General features: G+C 43.4%; 1 protein-coding gene across 4 annotated transcripts in view; it reads left to right on the top strand.

The window, feature by feature from the left end:
- Nucleotides 1-14278, top strand: part of LOC118391458 (very low-density lipoprotein receptor-like) — a 41219-nt gene continuing 26941 nt past the window's right edge. For 2 of the 4 annotated variants that reach the window (XM_035782876.2, XM_035782880.2), the window contains exons 1-2: nucleotides 2-343; nucleotides 7613-7732. In XM_035782876.2, the coding sequence (XP_035638769.1) occupies nucleotides 277-343; nucleotides 7613-7732 (187 nt within the window). In that variant the 5' untranslated portion in view covers nucleotides 2-276. Of the gene's footprint in view, nucleotides 344-7612; nucleotides 7733-14278 lie in introns of all 4 variants that reach the window. The other 2 variants (XM_035782879.2, XM_035782878.2) reach the window with 2 other exon arrangements.

Genomic DNA, 14278 nt, shown 5'->3' with positions numbered 1-14278 from the left:
GTATGAAATTACATATTGAAAGCGGAAAAGCTGAGAAGCGCACACACAACTCTGCTGGCGCGGTTATTTGGTGCACGTTCACAGTAAATTAGGACATGGTTTGCAGCTCGATGACCAGTTTGAGAGGGGGGAGAGCGTGAATTGTGTTGCCTAAATGAGATTAAAAAAGCGGGTGGCTTCTGTTTGTTCCAAAAAGGCGTCGTATCGGCACTGACAGCAGTGTGAATATCGACGCAGAACGACGAGGCCAACTCTCACGCTCAGCTACACCGCGACATGTTGACGTCTATTCTGGAGATTCTTATCCTACGGATATGTCTTCAACAGTGCGGTTTTGTACACGGTAAGTAGCCTAATTTGAGGGCAAAGGTTTATTATAGTGGCATATCTCAACGTGACGGTACAACAATGCGTTTTGACCATTGCACCTGCCTATATGTTGTCTTTACACAGGAATGAACGCGGTAATGACTTGCTTTCGTTCAATGAAAATGGTCCAAGACGGACACTCGGGCAGCCTGTTTTGCATTGTGCGCTCACCGTATTTATTATTTCAGCAGTTGCCTATAAACGCCTACGTCTGCGTGAAAGAAACGCTTTAATAATTGCGTTTAGCCTTTAGAGGAGTCGGTCATAAATGCAGCCAGGCAAAAGGCCGTCGCCTGTGTTTTGTGTAGCCTACGCCATCGTTTATATGAAAAAGATTGCATACTATTTTTAACTGGTCAGTTTGGGTCATTGGTTTGGCTACAATGAACCTGAAATTGATATGACTGCGTAGGGCAAGTGTTTATTTGTAAACTTCTCCTCTCCGACATTCGCTCTCAGTACAGGATTGTCCCCCAGTGATTTGATTTATTCCTGAAGATGGGGGATTGGTATGGTGTCGACAACGCTGGGGCGGCGTAGCAAAACTGCATTCTCTGCTGGGGTGGTTACGTCCGTGATTTATTTGGGGGGTCAAATATTCGGACATGTTGCAGTAGAAGGGAGATCCCACGACGTGAGAAATGTGCATGAGGGCATAGTCTGAGGGATTGTACAGTTGGGATATAAAGTACTGTGGGGGGGCGCACAAGCAGCTGGGGATACGAAGTACCCTGCGAGAGAGAGACGGGTTGAGTTTCCTATGCTGAGGCAGTGAAGAGAGCAGATCTCCCAATGGTGATTGAGTCTCCCCCCCAATTGAATAGGCCTGAAGAGATGAGTTGAACTAAGGTCGATTTTTTTTTTTGCAATTATGGCCACGGTGATCAACTTCACTGATGGAGCGGAAATCACAGAAGAGGTTGTGGTAATTGCAGCAGCAGAAAAATATTTGGGTGTAAGATTTTAGTACAGAAGATATACAGGAAGTTTTAGGGGTTCGTTCTGTCCTCTCAGGCCGGTGGCCTGGTGTAGGGCCGGTCGTTTATGGCCAAAGTGGGATGGGGTGGTGTTTTGGGGGGATAGTCTATAGGTGCAGGTTTAGATGCTGGTGCAATTTAAGATTTTCCCATTACCCTTTATTTTTTTTGTGGCAATGTGCTATCCGCACTCCGTTCAAACGATGAAGGCCATGCAGACAGAAATGCGTCAGAGTTGTCAGTTTTTAATATTTCCATTGAACATGCCATACAAATAAAGACATTTTAATTAATTATATTAAGTGCCTTGATCCTGCTTATTGACAGCTTCTAGTCTACTGCAGTCACACACATAATATTTATTTGGGGATTCCTTTTGGATTGTGGTGAAGAGCAGTTAACTGCTCTGCTATATTACCCTATCCAGGACTTAACCCATTTGAAGTGTTTTCAGAGGTTTGTTATTGACCATGAAGGGGATAGATTTTTGCCCTAGCCCCTAGTATCTTCGGACTGGGGGAGTTAAGAGCCCTGACACTGAACATTAACACGCATTGCTTGCGGCACGTTTTTGGAAACATAAAGAATGTGTCTTTTAATATCAGTCAAATTGTATTTATGTGTTTCGATTACTACACACTAGAGGTCGACCGATTTATGATTTTTCAACACCGATACCTATTATTGGAGGACCAAAAAAGCCGATACCGATTAATACTGAATGAACACTTATTTTAACTTAATATAATACATCAATAAAATCAATTTAGCCTCAAGTAAATAATGAAACATGTTCAATTTGGTTTAAATAATGCAAAGCGAGGGACGTTTGAAACGCTATTAGCGCGCGCTAACTAGCTAGCCATTTCACTTCGGTTACACCAGCCTCGTCTCGGGAGTTGATAGGCTTGAAGTCATAAACAGCGCTTCTGCCTACCACCGCTAAGCAGGACATGCTAGATAATATCTAGTAATATCATCAACCATGTGTAGTTAACTAGTGATTATGATTGATTGTTTTTTTTAAATAAGATAAGTTTAATGCTAGGTAGTAACTTATCTTGGCTTACTGCATTCGCGTAACAGCAAGTCTCCTTGTGGAGTGCAACGAGAGAGAGGCAGGTCGTTATTGCGTTGGACTAGTTAACTGTAAGGTTGGATCCCGCGAGCTGACAAGGTGAAAATCTGTCGTTCTGCTCCTGAACGAGGCAGTTAACCCACCGTTCCTAGGCCGTCATTGAAAATAAGAATGTGTTCTTAACTGACTTACCTAGTTAAATAAAGGTATACAAATATATATATATTTAAAAAAATCGGCAAATCGGCGCCCAAAAATACAGATTGCCGATTGTTATGAAAACTTGAAATCGGCCCTAATTAAATCAGCCATTCCGATTAATCGGTCGACCTCTACTACACACCTATTATATGGTTAGTTTTCACACATGGCCATATCTCCACGTTACAGCGCTTGTTTACGGAAGACAAAGGCGGCCACCTGTGCTAATTAGCTATCAAACTGTTACACTGTACCCACACCGGCCGCACGCCATCGTGCGCAAATTGATATGCAGGTTGAAATCTCAAAACAAACTCTGAACCAATTATATTAATTTGGGGGACAGGTCGAAAAGCATTAAACATTTATGGCAATTTAGCTAGCTAGCTTTCGGTTGCTAGCTAATTTATCCTATTTAGCTAGCTTGCTGTTGCTAGCTAATTTGTCCTGGAATATAAATGTTATTTTACCTGAAATGCACAAGGTCCTCTACTCTGACAATTAATCCACACAAAACGGTCAACCGAATAGTTTTTTTTGTCATCTATTCTCCTTCCAGGCTTTTTCTTCTTTGGACTTTATATGGCAATTGGCATCTAACTTTTGTCATGATGTTGGCCTGGGGGGGTAGGTTTACATCAGAAGGTGGGGGAAATGAACTATATTCTGGTAATCCGACCAATGGAACATATGCGGTGGTACTTAATGAATATGATGTCAGTTCGGTTGTCATCTGAGACATTCTCATCAATGATAAGATGACATAAACTCTACAGTGGAAAGTCTACACATCAGAGTTATCGGATTCACATGGAATTGTTGTTCAATTTAAATGTTTGAATATGAAATTATTTGTGATGGGATGAAATGTGATTTTAGCTTCTAAAATGTGAGATTTCATAAGATGGGGCTCTACTCAATCAGTGGCCTGCCCCTGTGAAGGGACATGGGCTACAAAACTTTTCAAACACGCCCTCCTCTCCCTTCCTATATAATCCGTTGACAACAATATAACCATCTGTTCCGGGGATGTAGGACGACGGTCCTATGTCAGAATGGTTCAGATAATAACTACAGAACAAAGCCAACATCAGCGTGAGCTTTGGTTACGAATGGTATGAACTTTGAACTCTTATTCACTACAGAAGTGATACCTCCTAGCCGTTGAGTTAGCAACAGCAGATGCAACGAGGGTTAGGATGGAACAGACAGAGTATCCCGTCTATTACCCAATGACGTTACTACAACGTATCCAATTGACAACCAGAGACATTCTTCAAAGGACTCTGTTTGGCAACACGGCCTTCCATCTACCACCAACCTAGCGATGCGCAGCTCAGAGTAAATATTTATTGCATTTTCCTTTTCCAAATGGGTGGTAATTTAGAATGCATAAGATACTGTATTTACGATAGCACAGCTTCTCCCTGTGTCCCTCAGTCTTCCTGCTCTTTCACTCAAACCCAGCCCTTTTCCTTTGTGTAACAAGCTGTCATATCTGTTCCGCCCGCTAGGGACGTTTTCCTGTATGACGTAATTTGTAATCAAGTTATGATTTAATTATGTGTATGTGTAATTCTGTGTGATTATTTAGTAAATAAATGATTAAACCCAATTTTGTATTGCTGATTCAAATTGTTAGCCAGCGTTCGTGCAGATAACTAGGAATTTACAACTTTCAGATGAGACTGAATTAAGATGAGGATTAATATTGACTGCGATTGATGTAAAATATTACTAGGTCTGTAAGAGTTTATTCGGAAGATAACAGCTCTATAAATATTATTTTGTGGTGCCCGACTCTCTAGTTAATTACATTTACATGATTAGCTCAATCAGGTGATATTAATTACGGAGAAATTATTTTCTAGAATAGCATGTCATATCACTTAATCCGGCATAGCCAAAGACGCAACACTTTCATTGGTGTATTACTACAACAGACCAGACCGAAGTTCCTTTCTATCACCCACGTGGGTATAACCAATGAGGAGATGGCACGTAGGTATCTGCTTCTATAAACAATGAGGAGATGGGAGAGGCAGGACTTGCACAGCGTCACAAATAGAACTGACTTCTATTTTTGCGCTTGGCAATGCAGATGCTCTTTGGTGTGCGCGAGCAGTGTGGGTGCAATGTACGCAAATGGTGTGGTCAGCGTGCGCCCAACTTGTGTGTAAACGTAACTGGGGAGGAAATATAGTTCTTCAACTGGAGGCGCACAGCTTCTGGATCTATGCACAACCACTACAGTAAGTGTATATTTATTTGAAAGATTATTTCTCACCGATGAAAGGGAAGGGGCCTATCCGCATGTATTTTGAAAACCGGTTTGAGGGGAGATTAACTTTTCTAAACTTTAAGACTGTCAGATTCTTAGTTCACATGAAGACAAATGTGGGCGAATGTAATTGCTGAAAACCCTACATACGGATAAGGGTTTTTGAGAGCTGATTTTGAACCACTGTGAAAATGACATTTGTAAGTGGCAGCTGAGGGGCTTTTGTTGCATCTCACACAGATTGTTTAATTTCTTTGTATAGAGTGAGACTGTATGCAAATTAGAGATTGGTTCATTGACCTAATTAAAATAGAGATATATCATAGGCTATATTCTCCCTGTTTATTTTGATAATGAGACCAATAGTGCTCAAAGGCACGTTGTCACCTGGCTGCCACAGAGGGTGGGGCTACATACAGGAAATTAGTATTGTCATGGACAGACCGATCAAATCCAGGCTTCAACCAATTAGATATGCAAAATGGGATTGATACACATTTTTTTTAAATGTTTTTTTCTTACAAAAAAAGTAGTCTATGCCTGAAGCATATTTTAATTTCAATATTTGCTCTAGTTTTCATTATGGAAACAGGTTTGTTCAGTATTTAACAATGAATTGAGTCATCTGATTTCACAATAACATCCATCTGAGACACAACATATTTTCTTGGAGTGTTTCTCAGGCTTACACAATTGCAAACACTTGATGAGAAGCCTACAATTCATGTAAAACTGGTGAAGTATGAGATAGGTGATCTTTAAAATGCCAATCGGCTTCAATAGGCCTACTTCAAAGTTTGGTTAGTAGGTGAATTCCCTAACGTATACTTAACAGAAATATAAACGCAGCATGTATAAAGTGTTGGTCCCATGTTTCGTGAGCTGAAATAAAATATCCTATAATTTTTTTCACATGCACAAAATGCTTTTCTCTCACTTTGCACAAATATGATTACATCCCGGTTAGTGAGCATTTATCCATCCACCAGACAGGTGTGGGAATCAAGAAGCTGATTTAAACAGCATGAGCATTACACAGGTGCACCTTGTGCTTGGGACAATAAAATGCAACTCTAAAATGTGTTTTGTCACAACGCAATGCCACAGATGTCTCAAGTTTTGAGGGAGCATGCAATTGGCATGCTGATTGCAGGAACGTCCACTAGAACTGAATTGACTGATTTCCTTATGAACTCTAACTCAGTAAAATCATTAATTGTTGCACTTATTTTTCTTCAGTTATAGCCTATTTTTATTAACACTGGGTAAGCACAAATCCGCTGCCCCAGGCTCGCTAGCATGTTCACTTTTTAGTGAAGCAACCTCGGCACAAAATGTGGTGCAGTAGCAGAGACATCTGATGAGTTTACTCCTGGTGAACTTTGCTTGCTCTGTATAACAGATGAGCAATAGTACCTATACAGTTGACAGTTGTATTCACATGATTCAGCCTCATTGTGTGTATGTGTAACCAGTGTGAAATGGCTAGCTAGTTAGCTGTGCATGCTAGTAGCATTTCAATTGGTGACTTCACTCGCTCTAAGCCCTTAGTAGTTTCCCATGCTCTGCAAGGGCTGCGGCTTTATTGGATCGATGGGTAACGATGCTTCGAGAGTGACTGTAGTCAATATTCAGCTCTCTTGGTCAAGCCCAGGTTGGGGCAAGGAGAGAGATGGAAGCAACGCTGTTTACATATGATTATACTAGTCTCCATTCATTTTGTTAAATGGTCCCCCGCCCCCTCAGGACAAGCCTTATTATTCTGGAGATGGTTTGGAGGTCATAGGTTAAGCTCTAATGTAATCCACTCCAGTATCACTGCTGCTGCTGCGCACCGGTCCTTACCTTTAGCCTTGAACTATTACTGGAAGGTTTTGGCATGAGTGGCATTGAGTAATGCAATCTGTAGACTGTGTAGGCCTGCAGCCATATCAGTGTCTTGTTTGGTAGTACTGCTGAGACTTATGCAAATGTCCACACTGCAAACACTTTGTTTTATATGATCCTCTTGATTGTTCTTTGGCATTTTACCTCATCTGTTTGCGCCTGATCTGTTGGCTTGTTTAACGATGTCTATCAGAAATGGCACCTTATTTCTTATGTAGTGCCCTACTTTTGACTAGAACTTATGGGGCTCTGTTCAAAACAAGTAATGCACCATTTAGGGAATAGGATGGCATTTCGGACTTATAATATGACCATTGCCCAGGACAATTAGCACTGTCCCAGGCAGACTATTGTGCTGGCGGTGTTGGCCTCCCAGCACGAGGTCTGTTAGTTCCCTGCTGCAGAAGGATCCCATGCTGAGGGGATGATCACTGAGGAGCAGGGGTTATTGCACATGGTCTGGCTGTACTTTCTCCTCTCTGCACTGGCTAGTGGCTTGCTGACAAGTTTCACTGTGGCGGGCTTGGTAACAACCCTAAGCAGGTATACCTACAGCACAGCGTGTCATCGGTGTCGTCAAATTAACCAATTGACGGTCATTTAGAATTGAACTCTTCTTGGCTGAACATGTCTGTATATTAATGGCTTTTTTTGTTTTCTGTGCCCTACAAACACCACTCAGGTTCAAGGCCTTTCAATTCAGTGACAAACCAGATGGAACATACTTGCATTCCTTGAAGCTTGGAGACATGTACACTAGTTATACATGATGATGGTTTTGAGTTATCCAATCTTTAGTTTCTTTTTTCTTTCTTCCAGGATCAAAGACAGAATGTGAGCCCAGTCAGTTCCAGTGTGGGAACGGTCGCTGCATCCCGTCTGTCTGGCAGTGTGACGGGGATGAGGACTGCTCGGACGGGAGTGACGAGAACACCTGCGGTGAGGGTGACACACACACACACACACAGGCTCTCTCTCCCGGTTCCACAAAATTCGGTCAGATTGGTGACAGAAAACTACTATGTTAGAAAACAAACCTTGCTATTTTTTAAATTTAACTAGGCAAGTCAGTTAAGAACAAATTCTTAATGACAATGATGGCCTACCCGTTATAAGTTATATAATGAATCACCTATAAGTTATATAATGAATCACCAAAAAGTTTTGGGCCACTTCAGATGTTTAAAGCTGCTACGTTTTGGGCGACCTGACCAAATTCACATTTAAATGTGAATTACAGATCTGTCATTCTCATTGAAAGCAAGTCTCTAAGAAGTGGTAGATCTGTTCTATGTGCACTATTTCTATTCTTCCAGTTAAGTTTCATTTTTGCGTATTTTACTTTTGGTTTTGTACGTAAGCTTCGAACAGCTGAAAATACAGTGCATTTGGAAAGTATTCAGACACCTTGACTTATTCCATATTTTGTTACGTTACAGCCTTACTGTAAAATGGATTCAATTTTTTTTTGCTCATATTACATGCTACCTTCGAAAATACCTAATATTTGGTGATAACTGATGCACCTTCTCCTTCGGTGTCGAAGTAAGCATGTACCTGTGTCGAGTCTGTAAAAACCCTTGGTCACTATATCTGGCTAGAAGGTCCATGTAAAAACTGTTGGCTGTCAATTCCTTCACCCGCTATATACTTATAACTGATTGGTTTGGCTCGGTCCTTTTTATAGTGCTGTCCGGTTAAACATGAGGCTATCGCTGTACTCGTCATAGTCACCACCACACACACAGCTGTTTCCTTTGAAGATATTTATGATTTTGGTAATCCAAATGACTTAATCGTATTGTTGTGGTTATTTTGATGCACGCATAACATTCAGACATTCGTGTTACTGTCGACAATAGCAAGTCCTCAAACATGCGTCTTCTCCCATTGGAAGGATGATAACACTCTGACCTGAGTGGGCGGGTAAAGTGTGCAGATGTGCATTTCCAAGCGTTCTGGTTGGTTGGGAATGGCAGGGCTATGATTGGTGAGAAATAACTTGGGTATGCTGAAGAGCCAAACTAAGGGGACTTTAGGGAAACTGAAGGGATGATAGAGGCGATGAGCAGGACAGCCTTTTTTAAAGCTGCCCCAATATTTCATATGGAAATATTAACATCCACAAAAAGGCCTCTAACCTAATGGCACATTTTCTAATGGGGCCCACAGTATTGAAAGGGCCAAAGTGTCTGAAAAGCCACAGGCCTTGAGGGGAAGCTTATTCCTAGCAGGCTACACCTACCCGGCTAGGCTTAAGGGCCGCCCCGTGTGGGAGGTACAGATATGCGGAGACTGTCCTGGGCTGCCCCAAGGAACACCATGTGGGTGGGCTAGGGCCCTCTAACTCAGCTTGTGCAGGGCAGCTGGGCCCCATCCTTAGACACTGAGTGGAATGCTGGAGGCTGGCCACGGCTGAAGCAGGTGGCGGAGGAATGTGGCGTGCCGGCCACAACTCGCTGGCTGATGCTGATGACTCCTTCACCACTGCTGAACGCAGTGACTATCATGGAGCACGTAGGGAGGATCATCAGGGATCTGGAGGCGGAGGCCGGCTGGTCCCCAGAGAAGAGGTCAGGTGGTCTCCCACGTGCGAAGGGTTGAGGGTCGTCCAAGGCAGGGGGTCGGCACCCCCCCCCCAGAAGTAAAGACAGCAGGCAAGTGAGGACCTAGCACAGCAGGGGACTTGAAATCTGAGGACTTCAAGCCAGGTATGATGGGAGGCTGCAAACCTAGTCGAGCAGGGATTGTATAGTTTAGCACAAGTATAGGCGACTTGGTACAGGCTGAGGGCTGCGCACTGTCTAACTACATGCCTAGAGGAACAGATAACTCTGAGTCTACCAGAATTGGAGACCCAGGGCCTACAACTAGGGCAGGTGGTTTTGGAGTGTAGCCCTGAAGGAGCTGACTGCTTGACGACTGATGCTGCAGACCTAATGGGGCAGAGAACCTTTGGCCCTCAGTCTACTGCTCCGCCAGGCTGACTAGAACTGGACACAGCGAAACTAGAACCTCTTAAGGCTCGGAGCCTTGTGCTGATAACTCTGGAACTGACAGGGAGAAACTGGTTCCATTGAGCCTAGCGGGGCAAGAACCTGATGACCCAGCTGGGCTAGGGACTGAAGGCTGACAAATGCTGGAGACAACAGACCTAGTGCAGCTGGAGACCAATGACTTAGTGCTAGGGACTGAGGGCAGACTCGGGCTGAGGACTGAACCTAGCGCAGGTGACTTAGCAGGTCAGGAGGCTCTAAGCCGTTGAGCTAAGGAGCTGTGGCCTGACCTATGTCTAGAGACTGAGCCTAGTACCATGAACTTGGGGCCTAGTAAGGCAGAAGGCTCTAAACCTGGTGGGATAGGCAAGTGCCTAACAACTAAGGTTGTGTGTGATCTGAGCAGGGCAGGAGACTGCAGACTGGACAGTTAACTTATGGCCTAGCATGGCAGGGGGCTCTAAGCCTGGCGGGTTAGGACGATGCGTACCCAATAAGGAGGGGGTCTGCGGTCCATCCAGGGCAGGATGTACTAGAGCTGTGGACTGAGTGCCTTGACTAGCAGAGTATCCCAACTGGGAGGAGAGGATGACTCCGCAACCAGAACAGGCTTCATGGCACCGGCTGGTTGTGGCTCCACGACTGGAGCGGGAGTGTCCTTAACTGCGGCTAATCGAGGAGCTGGCTGAGGAGGGTGCAGACCAACTCTGGAATTGTCTTCATCTGCTTGGGAGCTAGGCCGCTCTGGGGCGCACAGGTGGGCCTAGAGGGATGTCGGTCTGGAAAGTGGCTGAACCACCTCGGGGTGGTACCTCTAACGCTCTGGCAGATATGACACAGGCTCCAGCTGGGGGGGCCTGGAGCAATGAAGATCTGTTGAATAGATGGGCCACCTCAGGACGTAGTGGGTCTTCCCGTGGAGGTGGCGAGAACTCAGGGCTGGAGTAGTCTCTCAGGAGAGTAGCCGGGCCGACTCGGGGAGGACCGGCAGTGATGGCGCTCCTGTGACGATGGCTCTAGCCGTGGAGGCCCCGATGCGTTGACTTAGGCCGGGAGGGCCTAGAGTACGCCCTCTTGATCTCTTGCTGGTCGTGACGCAGATACTCATATTCTCTCATCAGCTCCCATCTGGTGAGGATGTGGTCACTCCCTGACCACTGAGGAGGCCTGGAGCAACTCTTCTTCCTCAGGAGCATGACGGCTTCGTGTGGGCTGAGGTGGGTAGTGACAGGCGTCTCATACATAACTGGTCTGCATCCTGGGGTGTTTAAACAACTCCTTCTCTGGGTACTCCAACATCTCAACTATAGCAGATCAGAATCCGGTGATACGAAGGACCATGTAAAAAATATATATATATTGGCCGCTAAATCCAGAGATTTGACGGACTATGGGGAGAAGAAAAAATGTCAAATGTTGGTCACTATAGAAGGACCATGTAAAAACGTTCGGCTGTGAATGCCCTCACCTGCTTGGTTCTGGTTTGGTTCTGCCCTCTTTTATACTGCTGTCCAGTTAGAACATGATGTTGAGGCCCATCACTACTCTTCATAGTCACCACCACACAGACACAGCTGTATCCTTTTGAAGATGTTTATGATTTTAGTAATCCAAATGACTTAATCTTATTGAAAAATATGGGTTTATTAATAAAAATAAAAAGGGATAGATAACTTAGGTGCTGGATTTGAGGCCGCAGCAACTGCCACAGGGGGTCCATTCAGAACACGAGGAAGCAGTAGTTCCAGTTCACGGATTTAATGAAGATCCACATGGATTTATTGAAGATCCACACACATACACCACTCTCTGATACTAATTGTGTGGTATGAAGATCCACACACACACCACTCTCTGATACTAATTGTGTGGTATGAAGATCCACACACACACCACTCTCTGATACTAATTGTGTGGTATGAAGATCAACACACATACACCACTCTCTGATACTAATTGTGTGGTATGAAGATCAACACACATACACCACTCTCTGATACTAATTGTGTGGTATGAAGATCCACACACACACCACTCTCTGATACTAATTGTGTGGTATGAAAATCAACACACATACACCACTCTCTGATACTAATTGTGTGGTATGAAAATCAACACACATACACCACTCTCTGATACTAATTGTGTGGTATGAAGATCTACACACACACCACTCTCTGATACTAATTGTGTGGTATGAAAATCAACACACATACACCACTCTCTGATACTAATTGTGTGGTATGAAGATCCACACACACACCACTCTGATACTAATTGTGTGGTATGAAGATCCACACACATACACCACTCTCTGATACTAATTGTGTGGTATGAAGATCCACACACATACACCACTCTCTGATACTAATTGTGTGGTATGTAGCTGCACACACATACACCACTCTCTGATACTAATTGTGTGGTATGAAGATCCACACACATACACCACTCTCTGATACTAATTGTGTGGTATGTAGCTGCACACACATACACCACTCTCTGATACTAATTGTGTGGTATGAAGATCCACACACATACACCACTCTCTGATACTAATTGTGTGGTATGTAGCTGCACACACATACACCACTCTCTGATACTAATTGTGTGGTATGAAGATGCACACACATACACCACTCTCTGATACTAATTGTGTGGTATGAAGATCCACACACATACACCACTCTCTGATACTAATTGTGTGGTATGTAGCTGCACACACAATCATATCAGAAAGAAAATTCATTTATTTTAAGGAGGTAAAATAAGCAGGAGAGAAACTGGTTGATCATAAGAATGGAAACTACAGACTGCCTGAGGTCCTGCCTGGTCGGGTTTTACCCTAAATCCCGGGTAAGAAGGCTGCTTATTGGCTAATAAATTTGATTGCCGTTAATTTATTTCAATAGGAAAACCAAAAGAAAGTTAGGGAAAGGAGGTAGATGAGCTGGCTGTTATTACTCGTATTGTTGTGGTCATTTCGATGCACGCACAACATTCAGACATTCATGTTACTGTCGACAATAGAAAGTCCTCAGAAACATGCGTCTTCTCACTTCGGATGATGACAACTCTGACTGGTTGGGAATGGCAGGGGTATGATTGGTGAGGGTTAATATAGGTAGGCTAAGCAGCCAAACTAAAGGGACTTAAGGAAAACTGAAGGGACTATGAGGGGAAGTTGGGTAGAGCGGAGCAGGATGGCCTTTTTTACACTCATTGATTTACAAGTAATTTTTTCATGCTGAACACCCCAAGGCAATGTCAGTAGCCTAGTCAAACTGCAATGTTCCAGATCTTTCACATCTTTGAGGCACCTTCAGCACGCAAATGCTAAAATGGCTTGCACGATATAAGGCTTTATTAGTTGAGTGACAACCTATGTTATTGTTATCTAAGCACTGTTGAATTTTTTTACTACTGGAGTAAAAACTAATCTGGCTATACCTGCTGAATGGGGCTAACAATGGATTCACCATCCGCAATAATTTTGTAAGTTTTCCTTTAGCTGTGTGTGTGTGTGTGTGTGTGTGTGTGTGTGTGACACAATTATTGCGGATGGTGAATCCATTGTTAGCAGCCCATTCAGCAGGTATAGCCAGATTAGTTTTTACTCCAGTGTATGTCTGTCTGTCTGTCTCAGAAAACAAGCTCTTGGTAAACCTGCCAAACGTCAACGATTTTGTGAGGGGGGTGTGAGATCATGTTCTTATTTAAAGCAAGTCTAAGAAACGGTAGATCTGTTCTATGTGCGCTATTTCTACGCATCCCCTAAATGTCATTTTTGCATCTTTTACTTTCGGTTTTGTACACCAGCTGAAAATACAATCATTTTGGTTATGGAAAATATATTTCAGACAATGATTCGCTTCATAATGACTGCTTGTTTTGTCAAAAACCGAAATTAGGCAAACTGTTTGAATTTTAGCAGCCAGGAAATGGCGTGATTTCTTCATAGTGAACCTTTTAAAGTGTGTGATTGTAATTTCAGAACCGAAGTGAGTGGACTTTACTACAATGCCTCCCTAATCTGACAGTGGAAGCACAGAACAATTTGGTGGTAGATGCTTCTTTTCCCTTATGGTACAGCTCAAGTGCCTACATACATACATACATACATACATACATACATACATACATACATACATACATACATACATACTCCAAAGCCATACATCATACATCATACAACACACACACACACACACACACACACACACACACACACACGTCAGCTCTGACAGATCCAGCTCATGAGCTCTATCTGCAGTAGATTTTAAAATATGTATGCGTTTATGCAACAAATAACATCGATTTGTTCTCTAATCAAACCGATTAATTTCAAACTCAAACATATTGTTTTGTTACTGTATCATATCGGAGCTCATCTATCTAGATGCGTATTGAAGGAGAAAGATGCACATCCCTACTTATCTGGGCCCCATTGGTGTTGGGGCTGAATCCAGCAGGGCTAACATGACCTGGT

Source organism: Oncorhynchus keta, chromosome 12 (genome assembly GCF_023373465.1).
Source record: "Oncorhynchus keta strain PuntledgeMale-10-30-2019 chromosome 12, Oket_V2, whole genome shotgun sequence".
NCBI classification, from domain to species: Eukaryota; Metazoa; Chordata; class Actinopteri; order Salmoniformes; family Salmonidae; genus Oncorhynchus; species Oncorhynchus keta.
This window is presented reverse-complemented; position numbering and strand designations above follow the sequence as displayed.